The sequence below is a fragment of the Pseudonaja textilis genome, chromosome 2, assembly GCF_049901715.1.
Source record: "Pseudonaja textilis isolate UNSWEBS1 chromosome 2, rPseTex1.2, whole genome shotgun sequence".
Classification (NCBI taxonomy): Eukaryota; Metazoa; Chordata; class Lepidosauria; order Squamata; family Elapidae; genus Pseudonaja; species Pseudonaja textilis.
The window spans coordinates 231,089,972-231,104,622 of NC_141991.1; the positions used below are offsets into that span (position 1 = coordinate 231,089,972).

At 35.9% G+C, this 14,651-nt stretch overlaps 1 protein-coding gene across 2 annotated transcripts in view; it reads right to left on the reverse strand.

Annotated features, from left to right (window-relative positions):
• Positions 1-253: 253 nt before the first annotated feature.
• The window catches only part of RAB3C (RAB3C, member RAS oncogene family), a 97,332-nt gene continuing 82,934 nt past the window's right edge, over positions 254-14,651 (reverse strand). For both annotated transcript variants that reach the window (XM_026714391.2, XM_087927259.1), the window contains exons 4-5: positions 6,479-6,603; positions 254-4,851 (exon numbers count right to left, since the gene is read on the reverse strand). In XM_026714391.2, the coding sequence (XP_026570176.1) occupies positions 4,664-4,851; positions 6,479-6,603 (313 nt within the window). In that variant the 3' untranslated portion in view covers positions 254-4,663. The remainder of the gene's footprint in view (positions 4,852-6,478; positions 6,604-14,651) is intronic.

A 14,651-nucleotide genomic window follows, 5' to 3' on the forward strand; every position in this document is an offset into this window, starting at 1 on the left:
GAATGTGATTTACTGCAATTTTCCTAATTAAATTTCTTGATTAAACATTGTTTTTCTCATTTCCTCCTCTTTTTTGCTCACTCAATCTCCCACCTCAATGTTGTTGTAACAATAAAGAAGCAAAATATTGGTTACTTATCCAATTTTCTAAACTTTGGTTTGATTTTTTGTAATCTTGTTATATATATTCTTAAATGATTTTAGTGCCTTTACAATATTCTGTCTAGAGAAAGTTGTTCGCTAGGAATCATGGAATAACAAAACCAGCCAACTCATTCCTATTGTTTCAACTAATGACAGAGGAAATTTTTATTTGGTCTATAACCTTTACTTGAATCAATAACCTACACTTTATTTGCAGAAAAGAATTTATCCATTGGATTATGCCTTTCTTTGTAATGTATGCCACTTGTACACAGAATGCATATAATATACCTCAGAAAGTTGCATACCAGATTATGTATATTAGGAAAAATTGTAAATATCATGCATATAAAAGCCTCCACCTACAGGCTGAAGTGGCGCAACTTACACACATATTTACCACTTCCATTGAGTCTAAATGACATTCACTTTTTAAAAAATAGCTAATTTCTACATTCCAATCCTAACCAGCCCCTTTGCTGTAGTTTATCCTGGCCCAAAGTTGTTACTTGGCTATATAAATTGCAGAAATTGATGGTCACATCAGGACCACAGTGGATAAAAATAATTTTCTCTCTCCTTCTCTTAAGTTTTGATTTGAATTAGATTTTTGCACTTATTCTAGAGTAAAAGTCTCCTCCTTCACAACATAGTTTCTACCTAACGAAATATATTAATGGGCCCAAAGAGGCCAAATCAAAGGATTCTTTGAAACATTTGGGCCAGAAGACAATAGTAGTGGTGTAAGGGTTGACTGAACTATGTAAAAAGTATGGACATTGAATGTCCAAATGCTCCTTATTATGTATTGCATGCTTTTATAATAGTCTCTTAGCATTTAAGGAGCTTAGTCCCAGATGCACACATTTTAATTATCTGGGCACCAATTTGAAGTGGGAAACAAAAAGGGAGAGGCTAATAGTAAGGGTATTTTTATATGTATATATGTCTCACAATATGTCACACATATATAAATAGCAGGGCTAAATAGATATGCCTCCCTTGATAATATGCATCCATGGTTGTGTTGGACAGAAATTCTAGAAATTCACCTATACATGGGATACATTGGGTTAAATCTTATTCTCCCTCTGTAGCAACAACAATCAGATATATGGAAGATATTTCCTTGCAATTAACTATATTTTTAATTTCTATCTTTTACTCTTGATAGTTCAACTTGGAATTTAATCCATATTTACAATATGATGTAATAAAAAATGATAAACATCTAATATTTATTTGGGAGCCACACTAATTTGAAGGCTTTTGATCCAAAGCAGTGGTGAAGATGGAACATGCTAGATGTGATAATATTACTTCCTACTTTCAGGAACAGAACTAATTAACATAGTGTGAAGTAAATATCTTGGCACAGGGGACTATAATTAAAATATTTGGCACATTGCCCTGGTAAATTCATCCAGAGATTTATAATCATTTGATAAGTCTATTTTTTGTGATCATTGAATATCTTGTTGCTACTAATGTTGTTAATAATAATAATAGTAATCAGAAACTATCAAAATTCAGATAATCTTCTTAAAAGTTGCAAGAAAATAATCAGGGTCAAATTATTGCTAAAAGCTAATGATTCAGTCAAGACTTTTTATGTAGCTCCTGATGATATTAGGGGATGGAAAGTGGAATGGAAAGAGAAAACAAAATTTGTTTTGTAAGAACAGAAAAATGACTTTCTCATGAGAAATAGGGAATCTAGTTTCAGGAATCAGAAATGCAGTCCTTCACTAGATGAGTCTTCTGTCATATTCCTTTAGAATAGATGTATCAAATATTATAACACATAAGAGTTCCATGGACACATTATAGTCACTGCTACTACCTTGCTGATTCTTGTGTGTAAGTTGGGCTCCTCACAATGTTTTAGGACCATGTAATGGTCAAAACATAAAGGAAAAAAGGAAAAGTTGGAGCTGCTGACCTAAACTTGTAGGAGAGCTTCTGCGGCAATGAAACATGAGATGTATAATCTACTGTGACAGTCTTTGATATGTCTGTAAGACTAATCAATTAATAAATGACTACCACTGTAAAATAGGATCACTGCAGATATTTTCAGCATCATCATGCTGATAACTTTTTGCTGCACTTTTAGAAAACTAAAAGGTTTAATGATCTACTCTCTCATGACCAAGTTTATTCCATAGGGACAATATTTAAAAAAAGCATTTAAAGACCATAGATTCCATGTTGATAAAATGATATGAAAAGACATCTAAATCACTTTCCTCTTATTATGCTCCTCATGTGTTGATGCTATTTGTTTCTACTACCTGCAGTTTATATTATTCAGGTATTATATGTACGTGTGAAGAGTTGTTTTGAATGAACTTGCTAAGCCCTTTAAAGATTGACTGCATTTAATTTTATATATCTATGTTTGATATGGAAACAAACATACAAACTGTTTTGGAAAAGTATTTTATGTAGTGCAAGTAGGGGGCAGCACCTGCTTTGATGTCAGGTACCATTGTGCATCTCATATGATAGTGTAAATCCCTATTTTTAATGGGTTTTTTTTTAAATGCCCCAGGTCAAATCCCCTGAGATAATATGCAAAAATGCTGAAATCTCACAATATTTTTTTTGCAGCCTCCTTAGAGGCTATAAGAATCCAGATATCTGCAGATAGAATCTTGCTCTCTCCTTTTCTCTAATGAGAAGAGGTACTATGGGGAAAAAAAATCCCTGTTACATTCTATTATTTGCATCTGGATATCTGAATTAAACTTATTTCCCAAATTAAACAGGAAACAGTCAGTTCTACTAATTGGATCAGATTGGAATTCTCTAAATCTTTTCAGATGATTTGGAAGTTTTCGCCAAATATTTTCTAAATTTCAACTTGAATAAACATAATTAATTTGACTTGAGCATTGGAATAAAATTGGGTCAATTTTCCTTGAATCACATCAACAATTTAAACAGGATTTTGTCTGCTTCATACAGACCTCATCCAAACTGTCTATCTTTCTTAACAATTGTCTTCATGTGATCAGTACAGAATATATATCAGTTTTTTTTTATGAAACTGAATTAAATGTTGCATAAATATGATCTAAATAAGGTCTGTACAATAGTGTTTGTGTCAGGATTCCAGTAGTTACCCCAATTTTTAGAGTTGCCAGTTTGGCTCTGAGTCGACTGTATTTGGGATTCTATGGTGAACTACAATTAATCGGTGGACCAGACCTAAGAAATGGGCAACTAGAACAAACATTAAATTTAATATCATTTTAACTGAATGATAATGAAAAACATGCAAGCAATGAAATTGCCCTAGATGTACAGCATTTAATAATTTTCAGTCACATTAAGAATCATAATATGATGGAAATTTTTGGAAGGATTCTTGGAATTGCATCTAAGGTTTTAGAAGGACTGCATGGACAAATTCTGATCTAATGATGGATGAGATCTTGCCAGATAATCAGTGCTAATGATAAAAAAATCCAATTAGAAGTAGGCAGGCAGCAGACTTTTGCAAAACCTATTTCTGAACTTGAGTATGTTGGCTTTGTGTAGGAGACCTCATGATGACAATCAGAGCATGGCATGCATGCTTGTAATTATTTAGGGATAAATAATTATGATATGATTTCTCTAAACGTGCTAGGTCCCTATCACATAGAGCCACTCATCTTCTGGCAAGTTATCTAGCTAATACACAGGTAGTCCTCAACTTATGACCATTAGTTGAACAACTATTCAAAGTTACAACTGGTCCTTGCGCTTACAACTGCCTCAGCGTCCTTGCAGTCACATGATCAAAATTCAGGCACTTGGCAACCGGCATGTATTTATAATGGTTGCAGCTTCCCACGGTTACCTAATCACAATTTGTGACTTTCCCAGAAGGCTTCCAATAAGCAAAGTCAATGGGCAAAACCAGATTTGCTTAATGACCACATGACGCACTTAATGACCATGGGGGGGGGGGGAAGGTTGATAAAATTGGACACAACTCCCTTAACGACTGCATCTCCTTGCAATGGAAGTTCCGGTTGCAATTGTGGTTATAAGTTGAGGACTACTTACGGCTGCATTTGCAGGATCGCATTGCTACACTTCAGCACTTTTTACATTGATGCAGAATGCTGAATAATAGAAGTCCTATTTCTGAACTACTTGGTCATCGCCCTAGAACAAACAGCAATAACTGAAAACGGGTGACGGAAGAGTCAAAACCAGACAGAATTTGTGACGAAGGTCACAGCACCAGCTGAAGCAGCGATAGATTTAGAAGGAAGAAAGGAAAGGTCACGGAGAAGACAAGCAGCCATCTAAGTGTTGAAGCCAAATGCAGAGAAATTAGAGTGTCCTTTCTTTACACATTTGTAACTCTGAATACATCTTTTACCAGAAGTGGACATTAAAGAAGAGGCACACTCCTCTGAAATGAACCAGTAAGACATTATAAATAAAGGCATATAGACCAAGGTAAATACTCTATTGGCCAAAGAACACACTGGAGTTGCCTTAGTTGACAGCGATGTTATTAACAGCCACAATTGGGTTGCTGTGGTGGAGGGGTCTCCTTTAGTCTTGTATTCTGTTTACCAGCAGCAATAGCAGGATCGGTCTCCAGACTTTCAGACATTTTGTCGCAGATGATATCCACAAGCCGTTCAAAAGTCTGCTTGACGTTGATGTTGTCCTTGGCACTTGTCTCAAAGAACTCAAAACCTGGTGAAACAGACCAAAAACACTGATATCATCAAACTTTAATCATTTCTCTTGTGAATAAGGTTTATGGAGCAGTAGCTGAAAACGGTAAACGGTAAGTGAAAGAACTAAGGAAATCAGTAAGGTAAATATAGTATACATCTAGTCTTCCACTTAATGACAGTTCATTTAACAAGGGTCTTGTTCTGACCCAGACGACATGCTGGTGAGCATCTGCAGAATTTTGCAAATCAGATCATGCTGTTCTTCCTTTTTCTTCTTATACTTCAATGAATTAGATACATGTTTACCTGAATTATATCTGAATGTTATCTTATTCTTTGTGAACTTATAAAATGCTTCAGCCCTTTTTCCTTATGTAACTGTTCCCAAAGATCTCCATCAAAGTCATTTTCCCTGCTCTTGTACAATTATAAGCAGAACCATTCCAACATCAATCCTTTAAAAGCAAAGTTATATATAACAGTGGTGGGATTCAATTTTTTTTTTACTACTGGTTCTGTGGGCATGGCTTGGTGGGCGTGGCAGGGGAAGGATACTGTAAAATCTCCATTCCCACCCCACTAACCTGCTTTCCAGCTCTGTTCTCCTGTGCAGGGCAACAAAAGAAGACCCAGCCGATCAGCTGGGACTCGGGAGGCAGAGAATAGATGGAGGTGGGGCCAGTCAGAGGTGGTACTTGCTGGTTCTCCGAACTACTCAAAATTTCCACTACTGGTTCTCCAGAACTGGTCAGAACCTGCTGAATGCCACCTCTGGAGTGCACCACTTTATTCCAACTAGATTCTAGGTAGTTAAAATCATTTGTAGCCACCAAAGCCCTCAGTAACTGCAGCCACCTCAGTTTCTGTTACTCTTCCAAGAAGGGGAGGTAGAGATAGAATGGGAATTATTTATATTCACTGAATCCAGGGTGAAATTCTTAAGGAGTGGGCAGATCAACACTGTCTTCAAACCTCCCTTTCTCTCAAGAAAAATACTGATGGACGTCAAAGCTCTTTTGTTAAACAGAAGTCAGCCAGAATTAGGGGCAAGAGATGACAGTCAGGCATCATGATCCCCTTTGTAATTAAAACCCACTGGGAAAAATGGGGACAAGAACACAAGTTCCACCACTTCTGCTATCGATCCTCCATTACACAAAGAATACACATCTATACTGAGAATCTTCCTCTACCATATTTGTTGAATGAGATACATTGGAAAGTTCTTCTGATGAAGATTAAGTACTAGACAACTATTCATGGGAGGAGAAAATACTCCAAATAATCTGCACCCAACCATATGGAATTTTGTCTCAGACATTCAATATCTCTTTATCTGGATCTTTATTACACACTGTATTCCTTTTGAAAAATAGCAGCATAGCATGGCACAGAAGATTAGAATCACACCCCTGTCAAATAACTAACTTCACATATATTGGAAGTTATATATGTTTTGATCTATTTTGACAGTCATATATTGTTCAGTTCATTTTCTTGGCTATCAAGAGAACTAGGCACATTACACTGTACATGTATAAACCCTTTCCAGAAGTTCTATTTAGACAAATAGGGAGGAGAAGGTTGGGCAAATCTTCTCCAGAATGGTTTGCAGAATTCCCTGCTGTCAGGACTTTTCTTACCAAGTTGCTCTGCTAAATGTTTGCCTCTGTCCGCAGAGATTACACGTTCCTCTTCCATGTCACATTTATTGCCGACCAGAATAACCTGGGCATTGTCCCAAGAGTATGTTTTTATTTGGGTTGACCTTATGAAAAACAGAGAAAGAAAACAAACTCATCAATGGATCAGCAAGTTTACAAAACTGATCTTATCTTTATACAGACTTGGGCAACAGCAAAATGCAGTTTTTGATTTTTTTTAATAGCAGAACATTTAATATGCGCTTACAGATAGTCCTTGACTTATGACCACAATTGTAATCAGAATGATGTAATCTTTAAGTGCATCATCATGATCATCATCATTGACCTGATTTTATGACCATTTTTTTTACCACTACCATTAAGCAAATCACATGATTGTTAAGTGAATCCAGCTTCTCCAGTTGACTTTATTTGTTGGAAGCTGGCTGGGAAGATTGCAAATCACAACTACATAATTGCAAGATGTTGCAATTGTCATTAATGTAAGCTGATTACCAAGAGCCTCAATTGAAACCACATGACTTCAGGGTGAATATTGATAGCTGTAACTTTGAGGATAGGTCATAGGTCACTTTTTCCAAGGCTGTCATAATTTTTGAACCATCATTAAATGAATGGTCATAAGTCAAGGACTACCTGTATATTAACAGATGAGTAAGTTCCAATAGGATTTTCTAATTCAGAATCCCAAAGAACTTGGGCCAGCCCTTCAAAATTATGCGTAGCTGAGGCTTATCTAAGTTATTTATATCAGTCTGAAAACTTCCATCTTTCATTCGTGTTCAATAACACTGCATTTATTTTGAAAATTTGAGCAACTAGGTACAGCCATTTTATCACATTGTCTAAGCCCTGCACTGGAATCCACCTACTATCCAAGATAAATGCCTCTCCAATCTTTGTTTGAAAACCCCCAGTGATGGAGCACTCACAGCTCCAGGAGGCTTCTCCTTCATAATAATTCTCAGCTCCATAACATTCCTTCTTATTATGAGTTTGGATCTCCATGTGTGAAGCTCCCACCCACTGAGTCTTTTCTTAATCTCAGATGCTATGGAAAATAAATCTATACCTTCTTTGCTATCACAGTCCTTAAAGTATTAGAAGATTGCTATAGAGTAGTCTGCATATCTTTATCTCCTTTAGGCAAAATGTACCCAGTTCCTTTAATTAATATTCAATCGTTCTGATTTCCTATGTTATGGTTAAATTCTAAGGGAAGACATTATGAAATCACATGGCCCTTTTTCAGACAGGGAATATATGTAATCAGAGACACAGCAAAGAAATGGAAAGAAGTATAATAGAAAAAGAAGAGAATAACATATTGTTGCCTCCTCGATCTGTTTATAACAACCTAACTTCAAAACTGCCATAAAAACTTTCTAAAGAAATAAGAATGAAGTAAAAATAGAAATGTTTTTCAAAGAAGATCTAATTTTCTGAGAAACCAGAGGAAAAGATTTGTTCAGAATATTAGTTTCTATATCACTGGCTGGTTTGTAATTTTTGGATTGTTCACAGTGTTCTTGATTTTCTTTGTGATTCTAATGTACAAATGTTCTTTATCTGGAGTGAACATTCAAAATAAAAAAAATCAAAATTAATTTGTGTGCAATAATACCGTATAAAACATCTCCCCTTGTTTCCTTGGAAATTGTGTGGTGTGTTTTTTTTGTTTTTTTTGGGGGTGGTGGTGGTGGGGGGGCTGTGTTTGTTTTCAGCATGATGTGATGTTCCAAGAAAATTAGATTAGGACATCTCCTGTTTCAAATTAGGTCTGTTTATACTAGGTCACATGCAGAACTTTTACCAGATGAAGACATATTATTATGAACAGATCCATTGAATATGAAAAGTACATTTTATGAAGAACAGATTCATGTATGCGTGCACGTGGGTAAATTTCTGTGGATCAGTTTGAAGATGGACATCCTGCTAAAAAGAATCCTAAGCCATCTCTAAATACATGTTCATAACTTTGGACAACTGTGCTGAAAAAATTATTTCATGTATTTACTGGAGTTATATGCCTCTCTAATCCAAAAGGACTCTGAGATGTTTGTGCTATGCCACACAAGCTGGAAATAAAATATTTAGTGACTGGCAAAGTCTTTTCTCCATTTTTGCAAAACAGTTCTGACTCTACCAACATTGAGGGAGAGCGGGTTGCTCAGAGATAGGGGGTTGTTGTTGTTAATTGCTAAGTCATGTCTGATCCATCACAACCCCACGGACAATGTTCCTCCAGGCCTTCCTGTCTTCTACCAACCTCAGGAGTCCATTTAAGCTCATGCTGACTGCTTCAGTGACTCCATCCAGCCACCTTATTCTCTGTTATCCCCTTCTTTCATTGGGCCCTCAATCCTTTGATAAGGGGTTGGACTTGAGTATTTAGACAGAATTCTCAAGTACTGGGTTAAATTTTTCATACAGATTCTTTCTTTCTTTCTTTCTTTCTTTCTTTCTTTCTTTCTTTCTTTCTTTCTTTCTTTCTTTCTTTCTTTCTTTTTTTCTTATTTAAATCAACAGCTGGCCAATCACAATCACTAGCTAGGGACCCTTACTGTTTTTTCTCTGGCCCTATGAGTGCCATATCAATGCAAGATTATCACAGTAATGGAGCAGTGTTCAAGTCAGAAAGAATTTGGGATATTGCAGGGACACAATCTCTAGTCTCTAGTTGTAAATGAAGTGCCTTCCTTCCCCGGAGGTTTTTTTTTTTTAATTAAAATCCCTTACAATAGCTTTATTGAATATGTTGCTCTTATTTTTTTTTATATACTGTATGGACATTTTTGCAAGTTGTGTTCCCCAAAACAATGTGCTTTTTACTAATTATTATACCTTTTCAATATCTGAATTGAAAAATTTCAATTTTAGCACATAACTGTATTTCCAATCATATCTACATTTGGGAAATGTACTTGGCAGTTCATTGAGTTGAACTTCTCTTCCATCCTTCCATCTACGTAGTTTTTTTTCTTGCCATAAATATAAACAAGTGCATACCCATTAGCAAAACCAAACAGGTATATATACAATTGTAAGATCATGTTCTAATTATGCTGTCCAGTGTCATAAAGTGGGGGTGGGGGTGGGGGTGGAATGACACATAGAATAGAATAGAATTCGTTATTGGCCAAGTGTGATTGGATACACAAGGGATTTGTCTTGGTGCAAATGCTCTCAGTGTACATAAAAAGAAAAAATACATTCGTCAAGAGTCAAGAATCATCAGATACAACACTTAATGATAGTCATAGGATACAATAAGCAATCAAATCATACTAGGAAACAGTCAATATAAATCGTGAGGATACAAGCGACAAAGTTACAGTCATACAGTCACAAATGGGAGGGGATGGGCGATAAGGAGTGATGAGAAGATTAACAGTAATAGTAGTGCAGACTTTGTAATAGTTGAACATGAAGATGGTCTAATGTTTGCCACCATGTTAATAGAGATTTGTATTCCGGCACAATGGTGCATGATATGTCCAGCTATGAATGTTTTGGTTCATGGACTACAGAGAAGAGCAGCAATGATGTTTAGGGGTCTGGAGGCAAAAACACATAACTGTTGCAGGAACCAGTATGTCTAATCTACTGAAGAGAAAGGCTAGGGGTGACATGAAGCAGAGTTCCAATATTTGAAAGGCTGTCACAAAGAAGAGAGGGACAATCTATTCTCCAAAGCACTTGAGTGCAAGACAAGAAATAACAGCTAGAAACTTATCAAAGAGAAAGCAAACTTAGAATTAAAGAGACATTTCCTGACAGTGAGAATTACTCATGGAACTGGAATGGCTTGCCTTCAGAAATTGTGGGTGCTCTAACACTGGAGGTTTTAAAGAAGAGATTGGTTTAGAACAGAGCTGTCAAACTCTCTGCCCATGGGCCGGATGTGTCACTTGCTGGCTCTGCTCCAGACCAGTTTAGTGAAGGGGAAAAAATCCCGATACATCACGTGGCACTGCCATGATGACGCGAGTTTGACATCCCTAGTACAGAGTCTCCTTCTTGGGCAGAGAGTTGGTTTAGAAGACCTCCAAGATTCCTTCCAACTCTGTTATTCTGTATTCTATATTCTGTAATGTTCATGAAAGATCACTTGCAAATACAATAAAATATGAAGTTTTAATGTATTTAATTTGTTATATTTCCAGTTCAGTTGTATTATGTCTGTGTATAAATTTAACTGTCTGAACATGGACTTATAAATGGCCAAATGTACATTTAGGATCAATGACAAGTTGCCAATTTTCTCCCATGACCTTCTTTGGTGGAAATAATTGGCAAATATTCATTGATCTTCCTTCCTTCCTTCCTTCCTTCCTTCCTTCCTTCCTTCCTTCCTTCCTTCCTTCCTTCCTTCCTTCCTTTCCCACCAATATAATTGTTCGGTAGAATTTTGACTTGAAAGAGACGAACACTAAGCAGACTCCAATTATTCTGCTGTCTGCGGCTTTGGCAAAATTTATTTTCTGGACCTTGTCAAAGAGTTCCCAAAGAAATATTTTAAAACCTTATTTGACACCACAAAAAGAGTAATGTTTCAGTACCATGTATGTAATGTCTAGGCTTGCCTTCGAAAACTTTGCTTCTTTCTTAGTCTACTTTGCTGTCTCTATAGTAATGACAAATTAGGCAGCAGAAGTTGTTATGAGATAGTGGAATTGAAAACCAATACTAATTAAAGATCCAGAATTCAGGAAACATTTTGTGGAAATGTACATTTGTTTGCAAAGGGACAGTGAAGGGAAAAAAAGTCCCGATACATCATGTGACGCCGCCATGATAATATGAGTTTGACACCCCTGGTATAGAGTCTGCTTCCTGGGCAGAGAGTTGGATTAGAAGTTGTATGAAAAATTACGTAAATGTTATATATATATTGCATGTAAAAGTAATAGAAGACAGTGATTATACCTGCGCTATTCTTGATTGTGTAAGAAAAACCTACTAAACTATTATCCCAAAATATAAAGTACAATTGTGTAAAAATAGTATAAATGGTTAAAGATAGTTCTCTTATTCCCATTCACCAGCTCTCCTGTCTGCCTGTTACATCTTTTGTGGTCTCTTCCTCCAACATGGCACTCCACTATTTCAGTGCATCTAGAACAGACAAAATACATACACACCAGAATCACAGCAAATTTCCACACTCTGTGTCCTTCTGGAGTCTCTCCCCTCCCATTCCTCCTCCACTTACACATAGACCACCTCAAACCAAAATGGCTTTGTTTCATGGTAAGGCCAATCCTAAATAAAACTTTATGAGCCAAGAGGACAGAAAAAGCAAGAGAGTTGCGGATTTTCTTTCACATCACCATTTGTGCACTACTGGTACTATCTGTCAGCCTTCAAGAATCCTTCCTCTGCTTATCTTTCCTACTGCCATAGAAACAGTGGGAGGGAAGATTAATTGGACCTAGTTGGGGGTGGGGTGGGAGAATGCTGGATGCTTGACATGGTGAAATGTAAAACTTGGGATGTTTTTGACTATGCTTACTTGCTTACTGCTCAGCTGTAGACTTTTATCTGTTCAGGCCAAGGACAACCATCCTGGAGTGTCAGGTGTCTCAAACACCACTTGAAGATGCCCCACATGATATTATACAAATCTCAGATTGGATGGCCAGTTTGAACTATCGGGGGTGGAAACTTTGGCATAACTTTGTAAATATGATTTTTGTGCCTATTGCCTCAGATCTTGTATTCTTCTGATGATACCATATCAATTTTCAGTAAAAGTCCTTTTCTAAAAAAACAGTGGAGTCTGTTTTCTTTCTTGGATTTTGAATGAAGCCTCACCTTCCTCAGGCCAACAGATTGAAAGACCAACAGGTGAATATGCAGACATGCAGAAGAAGTATAGCTTTTAATATAAAAGGAGGTGAAAAAGGAAGGTTAAACTGCACATTGCTCTGAGTGCTTTTGATTTTTAAGTCATGGTGGCAGTAAACTCTTCCATTCCCAGATGCCACCCCTAGATTCAGAATCTGTAAACATGACAATTCTAAGTAGAATAAAAGACCTAACACCATGACCTCAACAAAGCAGTTCCCTCCAAGGCAAGGCCGTCCATTGTCGCCTCTGCTGTTTGTGCTAACATTGGAAGTGTTAAACAGGAATATCAGAGAAGAAAAAGAAATAAAAGGAATGAAAATTTAAAAGGAGTATAAATTGCAAGCTTTGGCAGATGACCTGGTATTTATATTAGAAGACCCAATGGAAACAACACCCAAATTAATAGAAAAAATAGAAGAATATGGAAAAGTAGCAGGTCTGAGAATAAATAAAGACAAAACAAAGATATTAACAAAGAATATGTTAACAAAAGAAAGAGTTGGAAGAAACCTTAAAAATACAGGTCACAAACAAGGTTAAATATTTAGGGATTTATATTACACCAAGATGCAGTACCCTAAGAGAAGATAACTATGTTAAACTCAAACAGCAGATTGCGACAGACCTGATGAAATGGGAAAAATTGCAACTATCATTGATTGGGAGAATATCCACAATTAAGATGAATATACTGCCTAGAGTTTTATATTTATTCCAGACAATTCCTATTTGATTAGGGAAAGAGTTTTTTGAAGATTTAAATAGAATTGTGTTGAAATATATTTGGCAGGGTAAAAAAGCAAGAATAAAATTAAAGCTGTTACAAGATGCAAGAATAAGAGGAGGGTTTGCCTTGCCCAATTGGGAACTGTATTACCAGGCGACTAATTTGATGTGGGTAAAGGAATGGATAATACTAAGGAATGGTAGATTATTGTCTTTAGAAGGCCACAACTTGCTGCTGGGATGGCATGCCTTTCTCTGGTATAAGGGAACTAAAACACAGGGGTATTTTAGAAGACATTATATTCGTGAGGTTTTGGAACTGGGAGAAGATTAAAAGACAATATTACTTAAAAATTCCAACATGGATATCAACTATTGAAGCTTTTTCTTATCCAACAATATATAAAAAGGAACAAACAGTTAGATATGGGGAGTTATTGAATGAAAAGGGTGAACTTAAATCTATGCAAACGTTGCAAGAACAAAGTGTAAAAATGAATTGGTTTTCTTATTTGCAAATACAATTTAGGTTTGATAAAGACTCCAAGGCAGAAGGTATTTATGATAAGTTGACTGACTTAGATAAAATGTTGATGGGTACTGATGAAAAGGTAATTAAAAAACTTTATGGATATCTATTAGAATTTAAATTGGAGAAGGAACAAGTTAAAGAAACGATGATTGCTTGGGGGGGGGAATTTTGGATATGGGATTGATTTGGAAAAAAGGCAAAAATTGTGGTCTCAAAATTATAAAATGACAATGTCAAGTGCATATAGAGAAAATTAGTATAAGATGTTTTACAGGTAGCACCTACTCCTGATGAGACTTGCGAGAATGTTTAAGAATAAATTGGATAAATGCTGGAAATGTAATCAGATACCTAGTTCATATTACCATATGCGGTGGACATGTTCAGATGCAAAGAAATATTGGACTAAAATCCACACATGGTTGGAAAAAATGATAAAACAGCATATACACTTTAAACCAGAGATCTTTTTATTGGGAGTCATACCAGACATATACAATAAAGAACTGAAATATTTGATTGTAAATGTCTTAACAGCAGCTAGAATTGTATTTATGAAGAACTGGAAAAATGACAAAATACCAATGCAGGAGGAAGTTATCAAAAAATTATGGACTGTGCTGAAATGAGTAAACTGACATTTGAAGTTAGAGAACAAGAAGATAAGCAATTTTATATGATATGGGATTTGTTTTATCAATGGTTGGATAAAAAGGCATGGTAATATAATAGACTAGATAATTTTGTGATAGAAATCTAATAGATTGATATAAAACAATACAGATATATATAACCACTGATTGAAAGTATAACATAAATTTTAAGATAAAATGTGGAACATCTCGTATAAAATGATGGAATAAATAGTTTAGTCATGGATGATTAATAACTGATAGAAAGAAAATAGAAAGGTAAAATAAACACAGGTAAAACCTATACTGAAATTGCATATTCTGAAGGATGTTTACACAGGAAGTGCTATGAATCACCCCTGTACTTATTGCAGCTACGTACCCAATGACTGAACCCTGTATG